This window comes from Magnolia sinica, chromosome 5, assembly GCF_029962835.1.
Source record: "Magnolia sinica isolate HGM2019 chromosome 5, MsV1, whole genome shotgun sequence".
Taxonomy (NCBI): domain Eukaryota; kingdom Viridiplantae; phylum Streptophyta; class Magnoliopsida; order Magnoliales; family Magnoliaceae; genus Magnolia; species Magnolia sinica.
The window spans coordinates 23,864,373-23,886,765 of NC_080577.1; the positions used below are offsets into that span (position 1 = coordinate 23,864,373).

General features: G+C 41.8%; 1 protein-coding gene and 1 non-coding gene across 2 annotated transcripts; both read left to right on the top strand.

The window, feature by feature from the left end:
- Positions 1-1,583: 1,583 nt before the first annotated feature.
- Positions 1,584-8,547, top strand: LOC131245776 (pentatricopeptide repeat-containing protein At4g33170-like). Its single transcript, XM_058245460.1, has 2 exons — positions 1,584-4,798; positions 8,003-8,547. Exon 1 carries the CDS (start codon positions 1,968-1,970, stop codon positions 3,798-3,800), a length of 1,833 nt encoding a protein of 610 aa, XP_058101443.1. The 5' UTR covers positions 1,584-1,967; the 3' UTR covers positions 3,801-4,798; positions 8,003-8,547.
- LOC131247750 (small nucleolar RNA snoR74) lies at positions 7,594-7,723 on the top strand. The gene has a single exon (XR_009172021.1). It is a non-coding gene; the product is annotated as a small nucleolar RNA snoR74 (small nucleolar RNA).
- Positions 8,548-22,393: the final 13,846 nt, after the last annotated feature.

The following is a 22,393-nucleotide window of genomic DNA, read 5'->3' on the forward strand; positions in this document are numbered from 1 at the left end:
GCATCGGTCTAGGTAATGGCTCTGTGAGGGCCTCCATGATTTATGGATTTTATCTATGCCATTCACAAAATTTTCCAGATCATTTCAGTGAATGATCCAAAAACAGAGGCGGATCCAACGCACAAGTGGACCACACAGTAGGGATTGAACACCCAGCATTAAAAAAATTTTGGGGGCTGCAGAAGTTTTGGATCAAGCTAAGATTTGTTTCTCCCCCTCATCAACATTTATGTGACCTTATGAATGGTTTGGATGGAAAATAAGCATCACGGTGGGCCCTAAGAAGGTTTCAATGGTAGGTATCATTATCACCATTGTTTCCTGTGGTGTGGACCACTTGAGCTTTTGATCTGACTTATTTTTAGGCTCATGATCTAAAATGATATGGAAAAACAGATGAACAGCATGGATAAAACCCATATATCAAAGTGGATCCATAGAGCCTCTGGGCGGACCATCTTCACGGAAATGAACTGAATCTTTGAGTAGGGCTGAAAGTTGGGCGGGTTCAACCCGACCGACCGTGACCAACTGGACAATGGGTTGGACTTGGACAAGAGGTATAGGGTTTGGTCTCAGGCATAGGCCATACAAACACCAACCCAATAAAACTTGAGTTTGGGTCGGGTTGAGGTATTAGGTTGCCCGACCCAATTCGAACCTAACCAATATATAAGTTCCTTATAAACTAATTATAATTGAGTATAGATCGCCTATGTTGAAGGCATAGGAAATTCCAATGCCATCAAGTTTCATTAGTCCACGTCATTTCTGATGACTCAAGCTAACAAGATACACTGGATTTCTCTCTTCCAAATAGATTGCTTGATACATAATACGACTTTTAAAGGAATAATTGTCCTATATTTTAACTTGTTTGTTTAGAAAAAAATGTTCGTTATAATAAATAACTACATATATATAATTAATACAATTATGGGTATAAAATATAAAACTTATATTAAAAATATAATAAACTAATGTAATAATGAAAATATTAGCATATATCTACTTTAGCACCCTTTTGGGTTAGGCTTAGGTTGAGAATTTCCAACCTGAGCTTGGGTTGGGCTGGGCACGGGTTGAAGTACAGGAATATTGGATTAGGCTAGGGTTGAGCACCAACCCGGCATAACCCGTCTGACTTTCAACCCTAGATTTGAAGCTTATGTGGCCCCATGAGTGTTTCAATAGTAGGCACCAATCCCATTGATTTCAGACACATGGCTTGAGTTTTGGATCTACCTTTGTTTTTTTAATTTTTTAGCTCATTTCTAGTATGAGTTGAGCTGGACGGCGTGGATTTCTCACAAACCTCGAACACGGGGTAACAAGCAACTCCTCTCCTCTTCTTAGGATTGAGCCCAAAAATCAATCACATCCAAGACTCAAGTGGGCCACACCACTGAAAAAAAATAAAAGAGGAAAAAGGCCGTCAACCATCAAAACCTTCTTAGAATCAGGCCCATTCTGTTGCTTTTCCGGCCCATCTAATTGGCTTGAAGGCAAGCCTAATAAGAGGACGACTGAAATCTGGACTTGGGCCTGAGTTGGACACTCAATGAAGCTTACGGAGATGTCCGTACGAAATCCACTCCCTCCATCAGTTTTCCCAGCTTATGTCACGATGGGAGCCCAAAAAATTAGTCAGATCCAAGACTCAAGTGGGCCACACAACAAGAGATGGTGGGGATTCAGAGCCGACCATTGAAATCTTCTTGTGGCCCACAGAAGTTAGGATCCCGCTGGCATTTGTGTTTTTCCTTCATCCGGTGGGAATCGCCTTATGAACGGTTTAGATGGCATTTAAACGTCACGGTGAGCGCCAGGAAGGTTTGAAAGGTGGGCGTTTACATCCTCACTGTTCCTGTGGTGTGGCCCACTTCAATCTTGGATCTGCTTCATATTCAGGCTCCCATCATAATACAGTCTGGAGAAACTGATAGACGGAGTGGATTTCACGGGACATGCAGTGGGCCCCACAGAACTTTAGATTACAGGAACCATCTGCCAAATTCAAACTAAATCACCATCCCCGCCTCTCCATCAAGAATGCGTCTGCCATGGCCGCCGTTAACATGCTCGAGGGCGACCTAGCACCACCTTCCGTTGTGGGGCCCACCAGCTCACCGGGCCCCATCCACGCGCGGGCTATCAAAACAGGCACCACCGGTCTCTCCATCTTCAACAGCCTCATCACTCTCTACTCCAAAAACCCATCCACTCTCTCCTACGCCCTCCGCCTCTTCAATGAAATCCCATCGCCCAACGTCGTATCCTGGACGTCCATCATCACCGCCCATGCCAGCACTCCTTTCTCCCTCTCCCTCTTCCTTTCCATGCTCCGCCACCCTATCCTCCCCAACCAGCGCACGTTAGCCACCCTCCTCAAAACCTGCGCTTCCCTCCCCTCTCTTTCCACTGGCCTCCAGCTCCACTCCCTCGCCCTCAAGCTCTCTCTTTCCCATCTCCCCTTCTCCGGAAGCGCTCTTGTCCATATGTACTCGAAATGCAGCCTTCCGGACGATGCCCGCAAGGCGTTCGATGGAATTCCCCACAGAGACGAGGTCTGCTATGCTGCCGCCATTGTCGGCCTTGCGCAGAACTGCCGCTCGGCAGACGCGATCTCAATATTCGCAAGCATGAGATCGGCCGGCGTGGGGTCCACCATGTATAGCGTGTCCGGTGCGCTGCGGGCAGCAGCGGAGGCAGCTGCTCTTGAGCAGTGCCGGATCCTGCACGCGCATGCTGCCGTTGCGGGCCTCGAGTCGAACCTCGTTGTGGGGACTGCGTTGGTTGATGCGTACGGGAAGTCAGGCCTTGTTTCTGACGCGCGGCAGGTGTTTGATGGGTTGTTGCCGGGCGTGAACATCGTCGGGTGGAATTCAATGATGGCAGCATACGCCCAACAGGGCGACTCAGGCTCTGCAATTGAGCTTTTTAACAGGATGCCAAGCCATGGTCTAGTAGCCGACGAGCTCAGCCTTCTTGCAATCCTCACTGCATTTAGCAACTCGGGCTTGGTCTTTGAAGCCAAGCACTGGCTTGATTCAATGACCAATGAATATGGAGTGCGACCGGGGCTCGAGCATTACACTTGCGTGGTGGGCACCATGGCCCGGGCAGGCCAACTCAAGGATGCAGAGAACCTCGCAAACACAATGCCATTTGAGCCCGATGCTGCGGTATGGCGTACCCTGCTCTCCGCCTGTGCAACCCATGGTGCGGTCCACATGGGCAGGTTGGTGGGCCATAAGCTTCTTGAGCACAACCCACGAGACGATTCAGCCTATGTGATGCTCTCAAACATCAATGCGGCAGCTGGGAGATGGCCTGAGATGGCTGAAGTAAGGACGATGATGAAATACAGAGGGGTGAAAAAGGAAGGTGGGCGGAGCTGGATAGAAGTGCGTGGAGAAGTGCACATCTTCTTGGCAGGAGACCGGAGGCATGAAAGGACAGCCGAGATATACGCCAAGCTGGTGGAATTGATGGAGGAGATTGCAAAGCTGGGCTACGTGGAGGCATCGGAGGTGGTGCTGCACGAGGTTGAGGCAGCTGAGAAGAGGGAGGCGCTTTGGTTTCACAGCGAGAAGCTGGCGGTGGCATTTGGGGTGGTGAGCGGGGCCGCCCCACCAGGGAAAGCTCTGAGGGTTGTTAAGAATCTGAGGATATGTAGAGACTGTCATGAGGCTTTCAAGTATATGAGCAGGGCTTTGGAGAGGGATATTGTTGTGAGGGATGTGAATAGATACCACAAGTTTGAGCATGGGAGCTGCACTTGTGGGGATTACTGGTAAATGATTGAATACAAATGAAGAATTGAACTTAAGAGCTGATCATGAAATTGAGATCCTACGACGGTGGTGACCTGATTGGGTCAAAGTAGGTGATGGGCCTGCCGATCAATCGAAACTTGGAAGATGTCAATTTGGGTGTAGTCCCTTTAGGGGGGACCGTAGATGATGTGCCCGTCGATTAATCGAAACCTGGAAGATAGCAACTTGGGTGTAGTCTCTTTAGGGAGGACCATTTGATCCAAGTGCATTCCAGAATTCGCAGCTTGCTGCAAGGCCTGTTTAGGCCGGGCTGCTGTTTGCATTGCGCTGCTGCTGGCTATGCAGGAAGAGGCACAGTCTTTCACTGTTCCGAGATTGCTAGATATGTTGTTTGTAATCCCAGCTTCATGTTGTGCTGTTGTCATTATCTTTCAATCGCTGCAGGCATGGATTCGAGGGGACCCAGAATATTTGGACTGCCCATTTGCATTCTCATCCCAAAGGTAGGCTGGCACAAGGTTATCAGCCTAAAATTCAGGAGTCTTGATTTTTCCTGAGTGGTTATCTTCTCTCCGAGACTGCCTGCCAATTCCAGCAAGGTGGACAGGAGCAAAAGTGCCATTGTAGATATCTGGGTCATGGCTCTGCCTGTGCTTCACATCTGAAGTATGTTCTCAGCAGGGTGTTGCTCAATGTCCTCAGCTCGTTACCAACTGATGTTGTATTTAAATTTCGATCCACCGCAAGTAGATCCAATCCAATCATCTGAGCTTGGGTGTGTTCTATGGTCATCTAGAACGCCTGAACTCAGTCTCAGTCCATAATGAGCATCTCAGGTAGATGCATTTTAGTAATCTTTCCAAGTCGGGAAGGCATGAACGGCATTATAGCTTCCCCCTTGGAGCCCAAAACAAAGTAGCGGCAGAGCATACGACAGAGTGCCATAAGATTCACAGTTGGTTAAAGTTATTCAGCTGGACTCTTGAGTGGTTTGGGTCGCCGTTCACATCTTCAGATAGGTAACAGGAAGCATAGTTTTAAAACCCAAAAACTCAACTCAACTAGACTCGATGTCTACCTGTATTGGGTTGACTCAATGACTCGTCTGGGTCTTTACTTGATTCTTTTAGATATTTGATAAATTGATTAATTGATTTAATGATGATATTACAGACAGATGCTTCAGTGCTCTCAGAACACTATTGTAGTGCTCCTAGTTTGATTGGGACACGTAAACAATCCATTCCATTGATCTAGACTGTCCATTAGGTCCCATGCAGATTTCATGGGCAACCATGTAAATATCACACTCATCTTATGATGGATGGTCACCATCATTTATACAAGAATAGGCCGAACCAACAATTTGATCCATCTAGTTGATAGTTCCTATCATGGATTTCTTATGATTCTGAAGAATTGACTTCTATTAGGCGATCTAAACCATCTCATCCATGGGTTGGAAAAAGGATTGCTACAAACAATATTGATGAATTTAAGATGGATTCGGTCATCAGGTCAGTATGGTAGCCCTTGAAATGAGTTCTAGACATAATGGACAGTTTAGATTGATTTATTGAACTGTGTAAGTTACCGGATGCAACTAGTGCTGAAATAGTTTTTAAAATTTCTTTGCTAAACTTTTTTTTTTTTTTTTGAAACTTGTTTAGTCCCACATTGGAAGTGGAGTAAAGAGAGCACACCCACGGTGCTGTGGGGCCTCCATTGTGACTTAGTCTTGTCCAGATGGAATTATCTGTTGGGCCTCAAGTCCAATGGGGTAGATGATAGACTATAAAGTCTCCAAGCCCACTTGGGGAGCTAAAAAGTCTCTTGACCTAGAAGCTTCTTGCTATTACTAGCACTGCATTGGGATTGTGTATTTCATTAACTGCATAATGAATATCCTTCTATAAAAAAAAAAGATAAGAGTCGGGTGCTGGAACAACTTCAACTTCATCTCCTTATTTTCAATTCGTTTCGGGCATATAGTGCAAGGTCAAGTACTGCGTCTTTGTTGAGCAATGAAAGCTTGCTGGAAGACTGGATCAAGCCAAGTTTAATTGGATCCCAAGGGTAGTGTAGCACCTTGCACATTTGAGAGGCTTCGACCATCTTAAAAAACTGCACATTAGTACGCGCCTTTAAGCCATTCTCGACATTCTATAAGTGCATATTTTATTTTCAACAATTAGGAGCACTATAACTTAATAGTGCTCTGATAGCATTGGAGCACTTGTCATAGATAATTGGACCACAAGTGTGGCTGGTGCATTGGTTGCATCCTTACCTCTCGTAACTTTTGACCAGGTGAGTGACTCATCCTGAGTGCGTTGTAGTGAGTCGTGTTGAGTCGACCTATCCATGGTCCAACTTGACAAATCCTGCCCAGTCAGGATCTTGTGACTCGGCTTGAAATCTTGCTGAGTGGGGTGGCCTTTGTATTCCATGGCGTTGATTATGAGGTATATTTGGTAGATGATAGAGAGCAAAACTTGATTAACAGCTCTAAATTTCAAACTTTTGATTAATGTGATTTCATTACTTGTGCACATAGAAAATTATGACCACTGTAATTGAAACCTAGTATTCTAAAATAGTGGTGACTCGTACTTCTCACATGTGGCTCACATGTGCATCTATCCAGATGATCCGACATTGTGAATCCCATTGGCACCTACCAAATGGATGGTCAGTATTGTCTGCCGGGTGTGAAGATTGGTTATGCTCCATCCAAAGCTGAGTCCACAGTCCGGTCTTTATGTCCACTATGGCATAGTCACAGTAGATGAGTCACCACCATTCTTAAAATGTTGGGGAAGAAAACTTCCATAGTGTGGCACAATCTAAGAAATCACAAGTAACTAGATTAAACAGTTGGAATGCAGGTCCCAATAAAAAATTACATGGATTTGACCTATTATCAATGGACAGTGGGTCCAGTAATTTCAACGGTTAACTTACGATTAACAGATGCTGGCACATGCAACTCGTAACTGCCTCCGAATCAACCATCACACTCTGCCAGAGCATCCCCAGCTATGATGGAGATCCACGAGAAAGTCTTCTATGCCTTATCCCAATTAATTGGGGTTGGCTACAGGAATCCTATTCTACCATTCCACTCTATCAAGGACTATAACTTCAGCTAGACCATAGGTCATCAAGTCTTTTCTTACCATCTTCACCTATGTCCTTTTTGGCCTTCCCCTTGCCCTTTAGAGCCTTCAACTTGTACCAACTTACTTTGTATATGATATTGAAAATTATGTTATATAAGAAAATATGAGATATTGGAAAATGTATCTCTTAAGTAAAATGCACTAACAACCATATGATAGTATATGATACTGTTAATGTATGAGTACAGGAAGGTAAAAGTGTTTAAAAAAAAAAAAATTCTTTTTTAGAAAATAGAGTGCCATTGTCACGTAGCTTGGTAGTTATTTGGTCCTTCTAGTTGCCACGGATTCTATAGCTTTAAGTTAAGGTGTCTTTTGTTATCTGAGCCAGTTGCTTTGCAGTCTAGTGTTTGCCTTTTTGCTTCTGGAGAAACCAACCGGTTGGTGAAGATTGGTGAGAGTGGAACTCATATTTAGGCATATTTTTTGAGCTGTAGCATTCTTTTTCTTGATCAGCATATGATCAAACACACATTCTCCCACAATGGTCAGTTTTTGCTTGTCGGGAATGCTTCCTCTTTTGACATTTTAATCATCTCAGGATGATTTTTTATCTTTTCCGTGGACTTTTCCAAATGTTGACTTTTCATGATACTGTTTTGTCTGGGGTTTTTAACCTGAAAAAAAAAAAAAAAAAAGCAGTGGCCTGTTGTCTATATGAGCAGGTCTCTCTTAAACTTCAGGGAACTGAACACATTGTTATTGGGTGAACCTTTGTAAGCTTTGTCAATGGCAAAAGGTTCAGTAAATGATGACACATATGCCATTGTAATTTTGTAGAAACTTCCTAGTAGGAATTGTTATTATTTTTAAATGGAATTCTCAGCTGAAGCTAATTGCTCACAGATTTGTTTATGTTTTGCAATTTTTTTCATACAAATGTGTCAATTTTTATTTTTATTTTCGTGTAGTTTGTGAGGCTAATGAGATCATAATGCTTGCCAAAGTAAGTCTTGTTTCCTGCCTAATCTCTTGATTGTTTTTTCTACTTTTTGCTTTTAATGGAATTGAGGTCACTCGTGAAATATATTTTTCATGCAGATGTTTCAGTCAATGAAGCATGCTGCAAAATTAACGAGCAATGTGGAAATTTCTGATGAATTATGCTACACTAATTTTCTCGATTTGAATACAAAGTTATGAACTCAAGTATTTTCTACAATTCAGTGTTGGCAATATGAATTGTCGTGGGATTTTTTGGGAGCAAGAAACTCCTATGCATCAATATTTACCTATCGTGTAATGGGGATGACCATGACCGATACTGTTACAATATGCCTATGTACCGTTGCCAATTTTCAAAACCATGGGGAAGTTATTTTTGGGGTTCTGCTTCTTCCATGTTATGTTGCCTTTCTATGCTAATGAATTCAAAACTACCAAGTGCTGCAACTCTGCTGTGTACTTCAATGTTTGGTCAGCCGCTGTTAGATTCTTGAGTGCGTGGTGTTTTATGAATCACAGGACCATCTTTGTCAGGTTATAATTTGGAAGCCTTACTGAGTTGCTTAATTTCACTGTTCTAATTTGAATATTTGCTGAATTGTTTCTAATTTTCATTATCAATTGAGATGGTGTGTGATCTACTCAAAATTATGCAAATTTGCTCCTTTTTTATAGAGCATTGTGTAGATATCCAATCCATGCAAAAGGTGGTAGGGACCACATTGTGTGTAGGTCACATTGGGTAAAAATCAAGCTAGACCATGCATTGGGCAGGCTGTGCCTTCGAAACCAATGGACATCAGATGGTCTGACTCGGTGCAGAGACATGGCCCATCTAATGCATTGGTTGGCAGGATTTTCACGGCACATGACCTTCATTGGGTGGCCCGTCTTTCACATGGTTCAAATGTTTGACATGCATGACAGTAGATTGCTTCACAAAGCTGTTGTATACAATAATTCATTGAAAGCACAATGGGAGATCTCACGTATTCTATACCCCATGTCTATGGCTATCTAATGTGGGGGCATTTTCACACTGGGCTCAAGTAGGGTGGCCTATGAGAATTGGGATGCAGGGGCACACTTGGGGTGGGCAGCCTGTGTGATGCGGGTGGCTCGTGTGAAGCGGAACCCATGTGAAGTGGGGCCCACGAGGGGGGTTCGGCTGAGGTACTAACCCACAAGATGTGGGGCCTGGGCTATGAGATAAAGGGATTGATTCGCCATGCTCTATGCTTTTAGAGCAAGTGGTTAATTGTCCTGCATCACTATCTGATCGAGGCACCATGAAGGGGCCATATACCCAACAAAAACAAAAAATAAAAAACAAAAATCACAATGATTGGGATTAGGATTGCTCCATAGCTATGATTTTGTTGTGTGACCTATCCATTGTTGTCCATAATGAACGAATATACCGTACACATGCCACATTTATGGTACTTGTACAACTTGGACTTCCATCCTCACAGGTGTACTGGATGTCCCATTTTACTCATCCTCATTGAGACCTAGTACTGCAACTGAGATGCTGCTGTGGGCTTGGGTGGCAGACTCTTATGTTAGATTTTTTATTTTTTTTTTTCCAACTAAAAAATGGTAGTAACTCATCCTCCTCACATGTGGCGCACTGATATACAACTATCCAGAAAATTGAAAATGTGGGTCCCTTTGTGTATGGAGCATAGCCATAAAATCATACTGATCAAGCGAAGCTAACCATGCAATTAATGGGCTACCAAATGGATGGTTAAGGGTAAAACAGTGAGCGGTCTGAATTCAAAGGAAAAAAATTCTGAATTTTAATATTATCTTCTCATTTCAATTTTTAGCTTAATCTCTATCCACAGTTAGCTCAGGGATTGGGATAGTCTTGATTGCTGTACAACTATGCCATGTATAGGGTTGAAGAGTCTCTGTCATTCTACATTCGATTCGATCCCATTGTCTGGCCCTTGTCTGGCATCCCATCTTACTACATTGAGATGCCTTTTCTTTTGTCTGCATTTCAACTATAATAATGGTGCAATTTTCTTATGGGTATCCTATGTTCTGGTCACTTGGCTTTTAAGGGCCTGTTTAATGCCATTCCTTAGAACGGAATTTCCGAGAAAAAAAAAAGGGGGGGGGGGGGGGGGTTTGAAGCCTGCTTTTTCGGTTGACTTGACAAAAAAACTAATAAGCACTTTTGCTAACTCAGCATTTTAGCGCCTAATTTGTCAAGCGAGAGATGAGGCGGGGATTTCCAAAATGCATCAAAATGCACAACATAAAAACAGTTTGGAACAAATTGGCCTTTATGCCTCAAAGCCCCCTTTGGAGGGTGCCTCCAACAGGCCATGTGTATGACAATCTTCTTTTTGTATATCATAGTTCCTGCACTTCTATGGTATGCTAGGACTAAGATAAGGTCCTCGTCTGCTCATCTTTGATTTTTTTTTTTTTTCTTATCAGAATACCAGGGAAACTGCCCATGCAATTAGAAAGTTGCCCCTGGTGAAGGTGATAAGGTATCTTGAGGATGTAATCACTCATTAAAAAGCCATTCCCTTCCGGTGATTTTGTGGCAGTGTTGGCCGCACTGCCCAAGCAAAGAACCGCCATTCAAATGGACAGGGCCGCTGGCCAGCAAAATCTGCAAACCTCATCCCGGACTTGCTCAAGAATGCTGAGAGCAACGCCGATGTATGTTGTACCCTATCCTTGTGGTTAATTTCTCTTACTAAAGCTCATTACCATCTTCTTCTACCCCACCTAGTTTCTTCTTTGGCATGTTACATGATAATAAATGTTATTTGCAGGTGAAAGGTTTGGATGTGGACAAACTGTTTGTTTCTCACATCCAGGTGAATCAAGCCCAGAAGCAGAGGCGCTGAATGTACCATGCTCATGGAAGGATTAACCATAAGTTTTTATCTCATATATCAATATTATTTGGTCCACTTTGTGAATTTGTGCTCATGTATTAACAAGAAGATGCTGTGCTTTGCTCTGCCAGCCTATATGTCATCACCTTGTCATATTGAGTTGATTTTGTCTGAGAAGGAAGAACCTTTCAAGGAGGAGATAAAAAGCAAATTCTTCAATTACTCTCCTTTTTGTTTCACTAGTTGCAGTTATGTATGCCTACAGAATATGCAGGGGAAAAAAAAATGCATGTGCCCCTTTCCATTCAAGTAAGGGAAAAATAGAAGCACACCCTTTTAAACTTCATGGAGATGAGATTTTCTTAATAAGCCAAACACACCCAAGCAAAAATACAAAATGACAACAACACTAAGAAATGATTCAGCCCATGTCCAAACAGATCCTGAAGCTTTATTAACCACATTACACACGTTTGCTCTTGTTTGGCCTTTGAATATGGGCATATGGTAGATTTAATGTTTCTACATTCGAGTCTTTGAAGAGAAAATTATAGTCAATCATTGTTTTGCTTTTAGGTCTAACAAACCTACTTGGTTGATGCTGCAGCCTGATACTCGGTTGGCTCCAAGGAAACCCAAGAAAGCTCAAGCGTTTCGCAGTGGTGCTTCGTCTTAAGTGGGCCATAGGTAGAAGGCAACTCTGAAATGTTTGAAAATGTTGGCTTCATTTTATGTTTTTCCTCATTTCCGTAGTCATGCAATTGAGAACTTGGTGGTGTTTTGCTTGCCAGAAGTTTTGATATTTTAACTCTTGAGGTTTTTTTTTTTTTTTTTTGAATCACAAGAAAAAAAAGAAGAAAATTTTCTAAAGGTCAAGGAGTTGGGGCAAGGGCCTTTTGGCAACAGAAAGCTTTGATATTCACTCTCCGTGTTGTTGTAGATATGTGGGATGGTTGACCTCACTTAATCAAATCAGCAGGTCAGGATTGTCCAATCAAATCTGATTTTTAGGTTAAACTTTTCTACAGTGATTCCCCAGATTTGGATGGATTGATTAATTTGATGTGCTATCCTGCCTAGAGAGTAAAGATTATTCCTAGAGGCCAGGACTTTATAGCCTTTGACTCTTGACCCAAACAACTGTTTATATGATGGAAAGTGGACAGGTAAAAGGCTCGCGGATTGGATTATTTTAATTCTTTGATCATTTGGTTCTTTTGTTTTTAAACACGAGTGGGCAACATTGAAATTACGTCAATTGTCTAACATAACACCACGCTATACGAAAGCTTACGGAGCTATGTAAGAATGGTTGTGTGTGTGTGTGTGAGAGAGAGAGAGAGAGAGGGGGGGAGGGGGCGGGGGGGGGGAGGAACCAGCGGTGAATAGAACCACTTAAAAATTATGCCAATTAGAATGCAATTGCCTTATTTAAACTAATCAAGGAAAATAACGCTAAGACTTCCAAGACAATAGTGGGTCCAATCGTATAGACCACACATGATATTCCAATGAAACAGCTAGTCTATAATCAATAGTGTACTTGTGTGTACTTTACAAGCTAAGTATTTAACATACAATCCAATTCAAGCATTCGAATGATTTAACTAATTAAACACATAAGCATGAATAGAGAGTACGCAAATTACAATCGCAAACACAAGCATATATAGTGGTTCAGTTTTCCTACTCTACTTTCGACGGATGCACTCTCATTGACCATACCTATATTTACTATCAGAGGTTTTTAATAGGTTTATATCTGATCTTTACAGCCCTACACAAGGACTTAATGCACACTCCTGTCAGATGCTCATGCAAAAGGCTTTAGTTGATTTTTTATCGACTGACCAACAACCTCAGTTCTGGTCCAAGTACTTACGTTTATTCTCGACGGAGGCTCCCATGGAGACTAACACATACGCATCCGTGTCTGATGAATTCAACCCTACACAAGAGCCTAGGTTCTACATAAGAATACAAACTCTTACTTTCAATCCTATATAAGGAAAAAGAGTATATAGACTTACTAATTGACACTTGTCGAATTGAGACCCTTTGACGAGACGTACTTGAGTTGCTTCTTCAAATCTCTCTCGTGCTTGAATATGCTTTTCAGTTGCTCCCTCGAGCGTTGATGTTGATGCTTATCGGTGCTTAAATTCTAAAATCAAACACATTGCATGTAATGTTCTATTTGAGGTGACCAAGGTAATGGGAGGGTGATAGAATCTCCTACATTAATGAAATAGTTGAAATCTTAGGTGATTCATCTAAAATGGTCTTCTAGAGGATTTAGACAAAAGATATGCCAATAAGATTGAGTCTAATCTCTAGAAAATTGTAGAATTCAAGTTCATCTTTTTATTGGAGGTTGGAATCCTGATTAAAGTGTTAAAGCTCGTGAAGATGACTTGAAACTCATGAGATTAGAGGTTAGGATGTAGGATATCAATGTGGAATCATCTAGCCTTCTATTGCACAAAAAATTCCTCAAAATGTCCAAGGTTCGTATGCCATTTATAAAGAAACCAAATTTTAACGGTAAAAAAATGGGAAGAAAATGGTTGGTTCTATCAATCAATCCAAGCCTTCGATCAATCGAACTTCCCTTAGATCGATCGGGCAATGCATCTATCAATCACTATAATTCCGGCATTTAAAAAAAAAAAAAAAAAAACTTGCTGGATGATTTGGGGCTCCTTTGATCGATCAGACCGGTATATCGATTAATCGACCGAAATGATTTCCAAACAAAAACTTGCTAGAAAATTTCAGCTCAGGTTGATCAATTGGGCAAATCCATTGATCAATCGGTCACATATCGATCGATAACCCTTGAAACTCTGTTATTTTTAGTAGTTTGGTTTACAACAGCTTTGTACCTCTTTTAATCTTATTTATCGTGTTCCAATTTTGATTATAAGGCTTAGGGATGATCAAAAAGATTTACTTATAACGGTTTGGGTTATTTTAGATCTAAGGGTTAGGGTCACTAAGGCACCTCATATACCTGTTATTTCATTTTTGATGTTCCAGTCTTAATGTGTCTTTCGTCTTCAGTTTCCAAGAGCCCAACCGATTTCATAACACACCGATGCACGTGATTGACAAACAAGATATACAAATAAGTACACTAAATATTAAACATAACCTTTGGAAAGATCACTGGTTGAAACATTAAATGGGTTGGATCCTTGTACATTACATGATCAGAGATTATTATTATTATTCATTTTTATTTTTTTAAAAGGTGAGGTAATAGAAACTAACCTAGGGCTCACCGGGAGTGGTAGTTGCTAGTCTTGTATTGTTAGATAACAGCGTGATACTTGATGGTTTGATATTTGATCTTTATTAGTTCTAAGTGTTGACTTGGATGTGCTCATTAGGTAGGCCACAGCTGTAAGTTGAGTCAGATCATTTTCTATCCGTTGATTTTGAGTGTGGCTTGCTTGCTGAGTGGACCAACTCCATATTTGCACCATGCGAATTTTACAGCATGGCCGACCTAAGATGCACAAGGCTTGTTTGGATGTAACCCAAATTGCAATTCAGTTTAACGGATAGTTTTCTAAAAAGCTGTGTTTGGGACAAAGAGAATAAAAAACGACATTGCATTGGGTGCTATTTTTAAAATTCTTTCCATGGCTAATATTCAATAGAGCTTCACATCTTTCATACTGCAAAGATAAAACTGCCAATGACCACAGAAAAACAACGCCTGAAAAAATATCTTTTATATGTCAAATCCAAGACTCAAGTGGGCCACACAACAAGAGAAAGTGGGAATTGAGAATCCATCATTGAAACCTTCTTGTGGCCCCACAAAAGTTTTGGATCAGACTGCTTTTCTGTTTTTTTCCTTCATCTTAGTAGGAATCACCTTGTGAACAGGTTAAATGGCATTTAAACGTCACGGTGAGCACTAAGAAGGTTTGAAAGCTGGGTGTTTTCATCCTCACTGTTTCCTGTGGTGTGGCCAGTTCAATCTTAGATCTTATTTTTAGGCTTGTATCATTAATATAGGCTGAAGGAACTGATGGCACAAGGCTATCAGATAAAGCAACCATAAGTTGTATATCATGATCATCTAAGTTTCGATTTGGTTGGTCGCACCCACTTTGATTCGTCTGTTCTAATATGCATATTGAAAATCAGTGCAGAAGAGTGGGCCTGCAGAATCCAACAGCCTACATGATGTGGGACCTTTGCAAAAGGCGATGATAGTCCCGGATTATGATCTACGATTTGCATTGTCTAAGGGATGAGCCAATAAGTGAGCCCTACAAACCCATGTCCAACACATCAAGTATTTATTCCTTTTTATTTTGTTTATTCATTTCATCGTCTCGCAAGTTATCAATTGTAATAAACATTATTTCACAATATCTAATAAAATCGGCAACATTCTGCCTTATTTAATTTAAGTGTATCTTTGTTCACTTGAGAAGTGTTTTGAACTGTAAGTATCGGTGAAAGAATAAATTCTTAAGTCCGTAGACTTACATCTACTGTCATGGGGCAAAAAGAACTCATCCGCAAGAATTGGCATATTTTCCTTTCACTAGTCATTTGAACATAGCGCAATATTGGTAGTTGAGAGAACTCTTAATCTTTGATTCCAATCTCCAATCTGTTTGTCTCGGAAATAGAGAGTGACTGGTGCATTGGTTGAGTCCCTTGCTCTCTTAACTTCTGACTAGGGGAGTGAGTGACTCATCCCGAGTGAGTTGTGTCTCAGTCGACTTAGTCATTGGTCCAAGTTGATGAATCCTGCCGAGTCGGCTTGAAATCTCGCTGAGTGGAGTCGCCTTTGTATTCCATGGCATTGGTTGCGAGAGATATTTGGTATACGATGGATAGCAAAACTGGATTAACGGCTCTAAATTTCAAACATTTGATTAATGTGATTTCATTACTTGTGCCCGTAGAAAATTATGACCACTGTAATTAAAACCTAGTCTTCTAAAATAGTGGTGACTCGTACTTCTCACATGTGGCTCACACGTGCATCTATCCAGATGATCTGACAATGTAAATTCCATTTGGCACCTACCAAATGGATGGTCCGGATCGTCCGCTGGGTGTGAAGGTTGATTATGCAACATCCAAAGCTGAGTCTAGGGTCCGGGCTTTCTGACCGCTATGGCATAGTCCAGTAGATGAGTCACCACCATTCTTATAAGTGTTGGGGAACCATCCTTACTGTTTTTCAAAATAAAAAATAAAAAATATGGTGGTGTTCAAGCATTGTGGGGCCCACATGATCCAACAGATGGTTGGATGTCGTATAGACGCCATGTGGGCCGATCTTTTTCCTATGTACCATACAAGTAAGGTATCCTGATGGACGGAGTGGATTTACTCATACAAGATGTCGAACCCCCAAGAGAACAGGTGTTCTATATCACTACAATAAAAGGAACCGGACTAAGTCCTGCCCCCGCCTCGATGATGATCCGTACAAGCAGGGCCTCTGCCTGTTGTCATCACTGCTTCCTGTTGTGTGGTCCACTTGAGCTTTGGATCTGTCCCATTTTTGAACTAATATACTAAAATGATCTGAAAAATAGATGAATGGCATGGATAAAAACCATACATCAGGGTGGACCCCACAGAGCCTCTGCCTGGACAATACGCAATCCGCTTCCACAATAAAAACATATGGTAGACATTTTGGTTAGGTGTTTAGGCCCGGTCTGCTGTTTTAGGCTCCACATGGAAGATAGGTCCTGTAGGTGGAAGCTATACGGCCATCACTTTCGCCAGCTCTTGTTATTACATTAAGAAAAAAAAAACCATGATGCAGATCAAAGACACAAGAGGGGCACACCACAGTGTGGGGACCACATAAGTTATAGATGAGGGTAAATTTGTATTTTCAGTTCATTCATGTGTAGGGGTGTACATTGGAGTCGAACCGAGTCGAGCTGCCGGCTCGAACAACGGCTGACCTCAGCTCAACTCGGTCCTCGAGCCTGACTGGCCAGCTTGGCTTGGTTTGGTAAGCAGCTTGGACCGAGTTCAAGCCAAAATCTAGGCGAGTTCACCGTTAAGGTATATCCACAAACACCTAAACTACAACTTCAAAATCCCATTTATCAAACCTCCCACTAAAATTACTACTTTGCCAAACCTAAGTAGAAGAAAAAGACAAAGAAGAGGAATCTAAATGCATTGAGTTTTTTTTTCTTACACAGAGACGGCATTATACTCCATGGCATTTTTGGCAGTGGCATGAACCCAAACATAGATCACATGCGTTTCTGATTTGACATGAGACACATTTGGATTCCTTTTCTTCAGTTGACGGGAAAGCATTGTCCAAAACTCCAACAGCATCCTCAAACAATAGGACCCAGATTATACAGAAATCTCTTTAACTGCCCAACTCAAACTTCCCAGCACTTCTCTGATATCCACAATCTTTGAATGCGAAAAATCTCCAACTGTAAACTTCTCCACCATTCCCTGCACTTCAATCAGGCTATGCCCAGGCTGCTCATGGCGTTGAGTCATTTGGAGGGATTTCACTTCGCATGGCGTTGAGTCACTTTATCAAACAGATGGTGAGTAAATCAATGGCAAAGTAACCGAGTCACCAAACTGGTTCGATCCGAGTCAAATCGAGCTGGGGCCTGCTCGAACTCATTTTCGAGCTAAAAAAATCGGCTCGAACTCCGACCGAGCTAGCTCGGTTCGTGTACACCCCTATTCATGTGTCAATAAGCATACGAATGGTTTGGTTGGCATATATACATCATGGTGGAATCCTGGGAAGGTTTAGAGCCTTTACATCTTCACTGTTTTCTATCGGGTGGCCCACTTGAGTTTTAGATTTGACTCAATTTTTTTACCTCATATTCTAACATCAGATAGAAAAAACTGATGAACAGAGGCTTATGCAGTAAATATATGGAAGTCTGCGTTTCTATTGTGTGGCCCACTTGAGTTTTGAATCTGACTCATTTCTTAGTTGGTGTCCCAATAGAGACGGTCGGCCACCATGTAGAGCTTATAAAGTAAAACGAGGGTAGGTAAATTCTCATGTGGGTGGGGCTTGGCTTACTAGTAGACGGACTGTATCAACCCTGAGATTATGGATTCGAGTGCCTATGTGGGTGGGTGGGTGAAAATAATAATTAAAAAAAAAATTAAAAGATAGATTTTTATTTAAAACAATATACATATTGTCTAGAGATGCTCGAGCACTATTGCTCCCAGTTGAATTGGGGCACTGTCCATTAGGTCCAGCATGCGTTGCGTGTGTTATCTTGCAAATATGACATTGATACGATGGTAGTAACTATCTAATCAATGGCCTGAAATACAGACGGTCAAGATCAATTGTGTGTGTGTGTGTGTGTGAGAGAGAGAGAGAGAGAGAGTCTAACCAACGATTTGATCGGTCTATTTTCCCATCATGGACTATATATGATTCTAGATATTCACTTCTATTAGGCAATCATGACCATCCCATCTACAGGTTGGAAAAAGGATGGCTGCAAAAAAATAAGGCTGAATCTAGGATGGATTTGATCATCAGATCAGTCTCACCTTTGCATGGTGGCCCTTGAAATGTGTTCTAGACCTATGGACGGTTTAGATCAATCTACCGGAGCACTATAACTTAATATGCTTTGAGACCCTTCCTGCAGGAAACGAATTTACTGAGCAATGCTCATTGAGGAGAGAAATTACTTAAACACCACATATTAGTTTTTTTCTTTAAGAATTAGTGAATTGAGAATTGTGGGGCCCACAAGGTATATGTCAGATATCCAACCTGCACAACAGATGCACCGTACCATGATAACCCAAAGCAAAAGCACGTTCAAACTCTCAAATAATAAGATGGGAAAACCATAAAAGGTAATATATACAGCTCAAAAAACATTTTTAACTTCATGTGTACCCCCATCTTGTGATTCGATCAATCGGCCAGATTTTTGGGTGGTGTGAACATCATGGTGTTTTTCATATTTTGGACGGATTGGATGTAATATTCATTCCATGTGGACTACACAATTCTCGACTTCGTTACCTTTTGAAGGGAAAAAAACTTAACGAGTGTATTTTTTTATTTTTCCCTTGGAAATACATCTCTTTAGTTTTGCAAAGGCATGGATTTTACCTTACGGTTTGTAATTGAATCTCAAGCTTAAAAGCAGGTTAATCTCAAATTACCTGTTTTGCTTTTTTAAGACGACCGGTACCTCTGCCCCCTTTTGAGGGGGGACCATTCCCTGCGAATACACACAATCACCCCCTTTTGAGGGGGGACCATTCCCTACGAATACACACAATCACCCGCCATCCATGTGCATTAAGTAATCTACAATCCACATGGAGGGGAACCAAACTCGTGTCTGTGAAGAGCAAACCCACGACCCAAGCTGTTTGCTCAAACCACAATGGGTCTCAAATGACCTGTTTCATCTCAGGGTTAGTATTTGGCAACTGACGATCAAGCATAGGTCGTGGGTGAGATGAGACGGCCTCATCATTTGGAACACTGAACTGTCACATTTCTGCCTATTGAGATATTGTATTAGGGCACATACCTATAATACCCATATTGATGGGATCTATGTTACTTGGGGGCCCATTTTGATCCAAGCCACAGTTGGTGTCATGCAGCATTTGGATGTAATTTGCAAACCCCCATCTGATCCCCCAATCACTAGAAAGCCCACTCGCTAAAAACCAATCTCCAATCTCATTTGAAAAGAAAGGGGCTTGAAAACCCCTTTGTCAGAAACCCCTTTTCTGGAAGTACACCCAAATGGGTCCTAAAACATGTACCTTTTTTCTAGTTTGCTTATGTTAGTATTAGTCTCCCATTCAAAACAAAACAGATTGGACTCAGCTTCCTGCATGCACAAAGACCTACATGATGAAATGGTTGCTGGTACCTGGTACGATGATGCTTGAAAGTTCCAAGTACAAGACACACCCAAGCCCATGACATCACTCCCAACTATAGACAAGATGATGCTGTCCTGAGCATTGCTGAGACATTCAGAATAAAATAATGTCGGATCACTGTAATGAATTAGTGGGGAAGTATAACCGTGAAGAGAGGGGAATGCCATTTGTGGATTCTCTCAACTGTCAGCTCAAAGGGAGTGGGGAACACAAAACACCACACAGCATGGCAGCTCATACGCAGGACCATCGATGATGTTTCATCACTCTCCTCAGAACATGTTCCAACCTAAGAAATAGGTTGTCTTGCGCATCAGGTACAGCACATGAACACTAAATTTAGACTGACGGTTATCAATTTTCTATCAGGTGTGTTCCGGAGACGGCCTCTAGTCTTCTATCTTCCTGACATGGTCTCAAGGTGGACAAGAAGAGATCTACTGTCTGGCACATGGCCATCCTTGCGATCTGGTGGTCAGTCTGGTAAGAGAGAAACGATAGATGCTTTAATGATTCTTCTTCTTCAATCTCAGCTGTGGGGTCCAGGGCTAAGAGAATGCTGATCGAATGGGCTTGTAATGTTAGGGATCATCATATGTACGACCTTAGTTTTCTTGGGCACTAGCAGCTTTCTGCTACCTCAGCAGTTCTGCTCCTTGTTAGGCTCTTTGTTTTTCTTTCTTCTCTAAAAAATTCTATCTATGTACGTGTGACCCACCTGATAGGAGAACCCAACAGATTTTTGGTTAATGAGCATTCACTGTGGAACCTATGAACATCCTAGATCCCATGCCTTCTCATGCATGGGGAGTTTGTGTTTGGTGCAGAAAAGGTGTCTGAAAATAGTATTTCTCATCACTAAGGGAAACATTGTAAATTCGCTTTGAAGCTATGGTGTCAGTTTATTATCTCCTTTGCCTGGATCTGATGAGATTTTACTCTCAAGTTTGCACAGTGTGAGGATAGGAAGGCGGAAGACTGCTCTTTCGAGACTAACCATTCCAGCTATCTAGTGGGTGATAGGGCTGAAAGTCGGGCGGGTTGGGTTGAGTCGGGTTGGTGCTCAACCCTAGCCCAACACAAGGTTCCTATACCTCAACCCTAACCCAACCCATCCCAACCTCAGGTTGGGAATTCTCAACCCAAGCCCAACCCAAGCAAGTTCAATCGGGTTGGTCGGGTGGATACATGCTAATATTTTTGTTATTACATTAGTCTATTATATTTCAATACACGTCCTATTTTTTGTACCTATGATTTTATTAATTATATATGTAGTTATTTATCGTAAAGAACTTAATTTTTTCTAAACAAACAGGCTAAAATTCAGGACAACTACTCCTTTAAAAGTCGTGTTGTGTAGCAATCCAGTGTATCTTGTTAGCTCGAGTGATCGGAAATGACGTAGACCAATGAGACCCGACAACACTAGAATTTCATGTGCCTTCAACATAGACAATCCACACTCAATTATAATTTATAAGTAACTTATATATTGATTAGGTTCGGGTTGGGTCGGGCAACCCAAGACCTCAACCCGAGCCCGACCCAAGTTTTATTGGGTTGGCGTTTGTATAACCCAAGCCCGAGACTGAACCCAATACATCAAGCCCAACCCAACCCAATGTCAGTTTGGTCGGGTTGAACCCGCCAGACTTTCAACCCTAGTGGGCGATCTGGGGAGAAAGAACAGCAGATGTTTTCGGAGTATCTCTAGCAAGGATGCGAAGGTGTCTTTTAGGGCTAAATCTTTTGTTTTGGAATGGGCTTCATGTATTAAGTCCCTCAATGATTGCAATTTAAGTTTCTTGCATTTTCTGTAATTTTTGCATCAGCTCAGTGCTTGTTCAAAAAATTCTTTGTTACCCTTTAAATAAATAAAAAAAAAATTAATTAATGTTGTCCAAGGTAAGGAACAGATGCAGAAACGATGCAAGAAACTGAAGTGAAAGACGTCTATCAAACAACATTTGCTGTATTAATTACGCAGATGCATGAAATAAATGCTAGAAAGAAGATGTGAGACACAAATATTCGCAATAGAAAACAGGTTTCCCAGCAACCACACTTAGAACTAATTCATTTTTTAAGACAAATTGTACAATTATATCTGTAGGGTCACCAATCAAAAGCTTTCGATCTCCCTACCTGGGAGATCTCTTGGGAGTCCCCCATTCATGGAGGATGTGAACATTCATTATAAAAAACAGGTTTCACAGCAACTATGCTTAGAACAATTCATATAGAAGAGAGATGGTGTAATTAGATTGTAGGGCCAACTCAACCTCCCAGGCTGGGAGATTCCTAGGGCATCCCCATGGACCGGCCCTTGGATCAAAAGCTATGATCCGATAAACATGGGATCCACATTTAGGGAATCCTACACATTAGTAAATTACACATTTGCTGATGTGCAGGACCCTAAGACTTCTCACTATAACGGGTCAGGTCACCCCTTTTGGGCAAGAAATCAAACGGCTCGATCCAACTCGTCAAAATATCTAGGCTAGGCGTTTCTCCCGGTTGGACAAGCTAGTTCAATCACACGTCTGTAAATTTTAAATGGGGAATGCGGCTTCGAACCCATTTCCAAATTTATTCAAGACCAACAAAAACACTACCAACCACTACTCAACATGCATAGGTTGGACTGCACTGGCCACAAAAATAGGTGGAAATCTAGTCT